Below are 7,560 nucleotides of genomic sequence, written 5' to 3'. Positions count from 1 at the left end.
ATCGATCTCCTACTGAAAGGGATCCTAAAATCAAAATTCCAAGAAATATTGTGGCTAAATTCCAGAACTATCAGACCAAGGAAAAAATACTACACGCTGCTAGAAAAAATCAGTTCAAATATAGAGGAGCTACAATAAGGATTACTCAGAATCTAGCAGCATCCACATTAAAGAATCAAAGGGCCTGATATCTGATAATCTGATATTCTGAAAGGCTAAGGAACTTGGTATGCAGCCAAGAATAACTTACCCAGCCAAAATGAGCATTTTTTTTCCAACGAAGAAGATGGACATTCAATGAAATAGGTGAATTTCATCTATTTCTGATGAAAAAAACCAGAACTAAACAAAAAGTCTTATTTCCAAATATAGAAACGATGGGCAGGATTTCAGAGAGGGCTGGAGAGACTTGCAGGAACCGATGTTCAGTGAAGTGAGCAGAACAGGAGATCATTGTACATGGCAACGAGATTAGATGCTGATCAATTCTGATGGATGTGGCTGCCTTCCACAATGAGGTGATTCAGACCAGTTCCAATAGTCTTATGATAGAGAGTCATCTGCACCCAGAGAGACTGTGGGGACTGAGTCTGAATCACGACACAGCATTCTCACTTTCTGTTGTTTTCGGCTTACTTTTTATTTTCGTTCTCATTTTTTTTCCTTTTTGACCTAATTTTTCTTGTGCAGCATAATTGTGGGAATATGTATGGGAAAATTGCACATGTTTAACATACATTGGATTACTTATTATCCAGGGGAGGGGGGAGTAGGGGGAAGGAAGGGAGAAAAAAAATTTTGGAGTGCATGCTTTTGCAAGGGTGGATGTTGAAAACTATTATCTATGCATGTGTTTCGAAAATTAAAAGCTTTACAAGTATAAAAAACGAGAGAAAGAAGCTGTAGATAGCATCTGAGGTGACCAATGCAGCAGAGATGGAATAGCGGAGTCTCAGAAGCCAATGAGCACCTATGTGGGAAGGGAAGTGCTTATTAAGCACCTACTGTGTTCCGAGCACTTTTCTAATCTCATCAGGCCCTAGAGTGATCCATAACAATGTCATGAGAGAACAAAGAGGAGGAACATGGAGAAATTTCAGATTAGGAACTGGAAAGCCTCCAGGGACCCTGGAGCAAGCAAGGGGTTTCTCAGAGCAGCAGGAAGACCAAGGATGAGGAAAGTGTTTAATTCAACATTTATTAAGCACCAACTGTGTGCAGAACATGGTACTAGATTCCGTGGGAGATACAAAATTTAGGTAAGACACAATCTCTGCCCTCTTGGAGCTTACAGTCTAGTAGGAATTGATGGAATAGAGAGGGACCAGCAAAGCCCACTCCCTTGAAAGGTTTGACCCGGAATGGAAGGGCAATGCTGAGACCAAGGGGCTTTTGCACTCTTGGGGCTTTCTGTCTGGGACAAGCAGGGTTAAGGAAAGTATATGGCCCTGCCGGAATCCCAAGAGGAATTAAGAGGGGAAAGCTCATAGCTCTGTAAACCCTGGAGCCATCCGCTGTGGCCGGAAGCTTCGCCACCGCCACCCCCTGAAGCCTGGGCCCTTCTCACCCTTCCCTTCCTGCCTATCCCCTGCCCTCAGGAGGGTGCCAGGCCCAGGGCCCGGGGTCTGCAGCAGGGCATGGGCAGCTCCCACTCAGGTGCTGCCCACCTCCCATCTTCCCCATGCCTCCTGCCCCCGGCCCCCAAAGCAGCAGCTGCACAGTCTTAGTGGTCATAAGCCTCCTCCAGGAGGAAGCGGCGGTTCTCAGGGCCAGACCCCTGCCCTCAGGTCAGGGCTGGCCGCCAGTCTGCGCCCACAGTCACCCCACCGGGCGCCCGAGGAGACGCAGATCCCGCTGCTGAGTAGGATGGGCCGGGCCAGGGGTGGGAGGCCACAGAGCGGCCCTGAAGTGGACGGTGACCGGGGCTCTCATGCCAATCTTGCTGCCTTAGTCCTAGGCTGGTGCAGGGTCCGCAGGTCAAGGTTCCGGGCAGGGCACGGCCCCTGCAGTGGTGTCTGGGGCTTAGACCCCTCAGTGGTAAGGCCGGGCCTGGGGAGGATGCACCTCCCCCCAAAGTCTCTATTCAATGGGGAACAGCAAGGCCGAGTCGCACGTTCCCCTCCCTGACATGATATCCCTATAACAGGGGAATGAAGTCAAACAGTCATCACAGGGTTGGTGCAAGTTGGGGGAGTTGAGGGTTGGGGGTCAGGGGAGAGTAGCATGGCTGGGGAGGAATCCTGTGGGGACTTGCGGGGGGGGGGGTCTTATTGCTTTCACCGCAGTCCGGCTCCCAGACGGGCTAAAGCCGAGGTACGAGAGAAGAGGCAGGGGCGGCTCCCCGCGGCATCCCTGGAGCTCAAACTCCCGGAGGCCCAGGCTCCTCCTGCCTCCCGCTGCACCTGGGGCAGCTTCCCTGTCTGGGCTGGGTTCTGGGGCTGGGCTGGTGGCTGCTATCCTTGCCAACCCCCCCTGGGATCCTCTGCGGTGCCGTCCCCTTGCTAGCTGCCCATGGGGGGCGGGAAAGGTGGAAAGTCGCCTCCTGCGGGCAGCCTCTCTGCCAGGGCCCTCATTCCACCCCCGCTCCGTGGGCCTGGCCCCGGCCCCTGCCTCTAAATCACCCCGAAGGACAGTCAGGAATGGAGGGGAGGGAGTCGGGAGCCTCGGCTCCCGGGGGGCTGAGGGGCGTGACTAGAAAAAGGCTCATCCTACGCCTTCTCGGGCAGACGTAAGGCACAGTGTGGTGGTCGTCAGGTCAGGGAGGGGCCGGGCGGGGAGAGCGTCCCTGCGGGAGCGGCCAGAGGAGGGGGGTCGCTCTCGGCTGCTGTGCCCCCATGGCGGGGGCCGGGCCCCCCCTGCAGACTCTCCAAGTGCAAACTCGGGGCAGGCCGGAGGCTCCGGGCTCACGGGGGCCGCCCTCCTAGCTTTTCACCACCCCAGGAAGTGGTCATGAGGTTGCTTGTTTCCCAAGGGGCTGAGAATCCCCCCGGCCCCTAAGCAACCCTGAGCCCTGAGGTAAAGGGCCAAGCGCCCATGACAGAAGCCTGTCGCTGCTGGGAACTTTTCAGAGGACCGAGGAGCCCCCTCCGGGAGCCCTGCCCACGACCCCCGCTCTGGGCCGGGGACACCCGCGGCAGGGCCGACACTGTGACTCCCGGACCCCGTCCGGCTCACGCTCGGAAAGACCCAGAGCCCCATCCAGGATGGGCCGGGAAGGCACATTCAGCTCGGTGGCTGGAACCGCCAGGCAGCCCCCCACCTCCCAGCGGGGGCCGGGCCGCTCCAGAGCGGGGCTAGGCAGACACGTTGACGTCCCTGAGAGAGATGGCACCATTTGTGGCTTCGGGGGGCTTGTCCTCCAGCAGCAGCGCCGGCGTGTCCGTGGCAATGGCCAGAGGGGGGGTGTCCGTGGGGGCGGGGGAGGCCAGGCCCTGGGCCAGGATCTGCTGGATGGTTTTACGAAGGTTGGGGTGCAGTCGGCCCTGGGTCTGGTAGAAAACCTCCAAAGCGAAGGACTTGAGGGCCCCCGTGCAGAGATCCTCGTAGAGTGGGATGGTGTACATGCGGGACATCTGCAAGGCAACAGGCTCGGCTGGGGGCCCGTGGGAAGGCCGGGGAGGGGGCTGCAGCCGGGGACCCTCCGGCCTCCCCCGGGAGCCCACCACGAGGACCAGCCAGCCCCGAGCCCCAGAGGTATCCCCAGGACGAGAGGTCCCCTCCCCCGGCCCAGCCCCTCCGCTAGCGCCCCAGGCTCCCTCCCAGCTCCCCGAGTCTCTGCAGCCAGTCCCTGCTCCGCCTCTCAGACTCCTCCCTCTGCCGGAGGCCTTCGGGTACCTGGCTCTCCAGGAAGCGCCGGACTTTGTAGAGGTCGGGGTAGTAGTCGTTGCGGACGACGATCTGGAGCCAGCGGATGCGGATCTCGGCATTCATGGAGTCCAGCAGCGACGAGTAACACTTGGAGAGCCTCATCACCACCTCTGAGGGGCCGCACAGACGGGGCTCAGGGGGACATCCCCTCAGGGGCTCGGCCCGGGACAGGGCGGACGCCCTCGGCCCAGGGACCCTCGGCCACCAGCCACCAATCTCCTCGGGCCGACATGGGCCCGGGGTCACGCTTGGCCAGAGCTGCGATCTGAGCCCCCAGGAGCGGGACACATGGAGACCCCAGGCACCCAGGGCCCCTCAATCGGGGCCCACTCTGGGACCATGGAAACCCCCACCCAGCATCCCCAAGGGGAAGCGCTCCCCCGCGCTGTGAGGACCCTCAGCACTCGCCATCCCAGCCACCCTCTGCTGCCCCCCCCGGGCTCCCGGCTGCCCCCGTCGCACTCCCTGGGGGCCCCTGGGCAGACTCACCCTGGGGCAGCGGGGACCCGTCCAGGAGGCGGTCCAGGAAGAGAACCGTCTGGAACGTTTTCCACTTGGTGATGTCGATGCTGCTGGCCGAAGCGGCCGCCTGGTCCAGGGGCTCCGCCGTCCACAGGTGGAAGAGGGTCTCCACGGGCCTGGTCAGGCTGGAGCCCTGGGAGAGGTCTGGCTCGGCGAGCGGGGGACCCGTGGCATTGAGCCAGCGCTCAAACTCCAGCCCTGAAGGAGGGGGCAGGCGAGCAGTGAGGAGACAGGAGCCGGGCCGGGCCGGGGGCAGCAGCCAGGGGCAGGGGCTGGAGGACTGGGACGGAGGCAGGAGCCAGACAGGGGCAGGGGCTGGGCTGGGGGCAGGAGCTGGACCCCGGAGGTGGGCAGGGGGCCTGGGGCTTGCGGCGCACTCCCGGTGACCCCCATCTGGAACCCCCGGATGCCCTGGGCCCCGGCCGCCGCCCCCGCTCTCCGCCCAGCAGCAGGAAGCTCCCCGCCCCTCCCTCGGCCTGGAGGCCGGTCTGTGGGCACCAGGGACAAGAAGTGTCACCACTTCCCAGAAGTGGGAAGGACGGAGCCGGGAAACCGGGGCTGGCCCCCACCTGCTTTGCTGTCCACGCTCTGTTCCTTCAGCTCGGGAAAGAAATTCAGGAAGGAATCCAGGAGATCTTGGGCCACCACGCTGCTGAACTTGTACTTCTCCACGTAGGCCTGAGGGGGGGGGAGGGCAGTGAAGAAGACCGCTGGGTCTCAGTGGGGCAGTGAAGGGGGGGCTTCCTGAGCACAGAAGGGAGGCCTTGGGAAGCCAAGCCATGTGGGAGGCTTGGGGAGGCAGGACACGCGCGGACCCTGAGCTTGGGCGCTGGTGGAAAAAGCGCAGAGAGCGGCAAGGGCCCGCCTGAGGCCGCAGTGACCCCCGTGACGGCTCCCCGGCCTGGGGCATCTCGGCCCAGCCCCCCCCTGAGCTGTTGGCTCCGCGGATACCCGGGGAGGAGGGACGCCATTGGGGGAGCACTCTGCTAATACGGCTCCTCCCTGTCAGGCCTTGGATCCCAGCTTGGATCCGATGGAGTCCTCAGGGTCTCCTGGACAGGCCTTAAGGACCCTCATGCAAGGGGCCAGCACAGAGATCCCCCCGAGCCAGAACGGCCGAGAAGGCACTGCATTGACTCTGGTTTCACAGAGAAGGAAAATGAGGCTCCAAGAGAGGGTGGGACCTTCCAGGATCCCAGAGGCAGAGAGGGCCTGGCCTGGGACTCCTCCCCCAGTCCTCCCCCGTGCTTGGGGCCCTTCCCCAGCTCACTGCCCACAGGGTGGTCCCCGAGGCTGGGGGGGGGGGGGAGGGAGCACTAACTCGGAGGAAGGAGTCGAAGTTCTGGGGGTCCCCGCAGAGCTGTGACAGGTAGTAGACGAAGCAGTAACCCTTCTCGTAGGTGAACAGGTTCATGAGGTTGCTGGGGTTCACCCCTGCAAAGAGAAGGCAGCCCCTGAGGACAGCCTTGCCCCCACCCTCACCGGGGGGCACCAGGAATGGGGGGAGGTGTGTGTGGAGGTGCCGCAGACCAGGGGAGACGGGGGGTGAGGTGGGAGGAGAGGGCTGGGGACCGGGGGAGACGGGGGGGGGCACAGGGGGCGCCAATGTGGAAGGCCGGCACGCTACCTGGCTCCAGTTTGACCTGCAGCTTGCTGACCGGGTTGTCCTCCCCGAGGAGCTTCATCTGTCGATGGAGAGCGTCGAGGCGGAACGCGGTCTCCAGGCACGTGAAGGCGGCGCCTAGGGCAGGGAGGGGTGGATGGTGGGCGAGACCCCGGTGGGGGGGGCAGGCGGGGAGGAAGGGCAGCAGAGGCCGGGGAGCCTCGGGCACCAGGGCCTGCCCCCCCCCTCCCTCAGGCGGCTCTTGCCCTGCACCTGCTGTGCTCCAGGAGCAGCAGACGGAGAGAAAGCTGCCCCCAAAGCTACTGTGCTGTCAGAAGGGGGCACAGAAGGCAAACATAAAGGAGGCGCCTCCCGGGAGAAGGGCCCGGCACCGGGGAACAAGACAGACTCCGAGGCAATGAGACTTGCACTGGGGAGGGGGAGGGTCGGAGGGGAAGGGCCCGCGAGGAGGAGGGACGAGGAGGAGGGCACGTGGGCTCCTGCAGAGGCGGGAGCACCGGACCCCACAGGAACGGCCTCGGGAACGAGGCCTCCCACAGAGGCGGCCGAGCCGTTCAGTCGGGATTTCTGGGTTTGGGCCCCGGAGTCCCGGAGGGAGCCAGTCAGGGTGGGCCCTCGGGCTGCCCTTGGGACACCCTGGACAAGGCCGGGCCGGAGACGGCAAGAAACCCCCAAAGCCGGCGCGGAGCCGCGGAAAACTGATCTCCTGGCGCTTCTTCTCAGGGGTGGGAGGGGCGAGAGGACCGGGGGCTCCAAATTTTAAAAGAACGTTAAAAATGAACGGATGATAAATTAGAAAGTTTCGCCAGGCCCAGAGCCCCAGAGCGGCCGCTGGCAGGAGGGCCCGCTCCGACCTGGGCCCCCCTCCCCCACCGGGGTCCTGGCCCAGAAAGAGGCGGGGTCCCGAGGGGAGGAGGGGGTCCCCTCGCCGACCCCCCCGCCAGCCCCACGCCGCACTGAGGTCCCCGGGGGGATCCGCCATGAGGTGGCCGCCCTCGCCACACCCTCCCACGTAGCGGGACCGGCCAACCAGCCGCGCCCACCGTGGGATTGCAATGATGAGAAACTACCTTCCAGGATGGACGATGAGAAGGCAGGGCAGGATTTCCATGGCCAGATCGAAGGAGGGGGGAGGAAGAATGCTCCGCAGGAAGAGGATTGGGAACCAGCCCACCCCCAGGGTCCGGCCCCCGGCGGAGCCCCCAAAGTTGAGAGCTGGGGCGCAGGCGTCGGGGAGACCCAGATTCAGATCTGCTCTCGGACGCAGACGCTCCCCGGCCAAGCCACGTCCCCCACCCCTTCCCTTCTCTGGGCTTTCCCGCAGCACTGACGGGCCAAGTGCGGGCCTCCCCTCCAAAAGCTCCACCAGGACTTCTGCCTCAGTTTCCTCAGCTGTGAAATGGGGCCGATAATAGCATTTCCCTCCCAGGACTGTGAGGATCAAATGGGACCATAGTTATAAAGCACTTAGCACCGTGCCTGGCACACAGTAGGTTAGCCATTATTCCACTACAAGCTCCCGAGCACTGGCTGAACCTCTCAAAGGC

General features: G+C 62.4%; 1 protein-coding gene across 1 annotated transcript in view; it reads right to left on the bottom strand.

Annotated features, from left to right (window-relative positions):
• Positions 1–1,177: 1,177 nt before the first annotated feature.
• Positions 1,178–7,560, bottom strand: part of RNPEPL1 (arginyl aminopeptidase like 1) — a 29,053-nt gene continuing 22,670 nt past the window's right edge. Inside the window, exons 6-12 of the mRNA XM_031968761.1 lie at positions 6,521–6,649; positions 6,017–6,320; positions 5,711–5,823; positions 4,959–5,067; positions 4,357–4,587; positions 3,835–3,977; positions 1,178–3,572 (exon numbers count right to left, since the gene is read on the bottom strand). Coding sequence (XP_031824621.1) covers positions 3,294–3,572; positions 3,835–3,977; positions 4,357–4,587; positions 4,959–5,067; positions 5,711–5,823; positions 6,017–6,320; positions 6,521–6,649 — 1,308 coding nt within the window. The 3' untranslated portion in view covers positions 1,178–3,293. The remainder of the gene's footprint in view (positions 3,573–3,834; positions 3,978–4,356; positions 4,588–4,958; positions 5,068–5,710; positions 5,824–6,016; positions 6,321–6,520; positions 6,650–7,560) is intronic.

The sequence above is a fragment of the Sarcophilus harrisii genome, chromosome 4 (genome assembly GCF_902635505.1).
Source record: "Sarcophilus harrisii chromosome 4, mSarHar1.11, whole genome shotgun sequence".
NCBI classification, from domain to species: Eukaryota; Metazoa; Chordata; class Mammalia; order Dasyuromorphia; family Dasyuridae; genus Sarcophilus; species Sarcophilus harrisii.
Note: the sequence above shows the minus strand (reverse complement) of the source record. Positions and strands in the feature narration are given on the sequence as shown.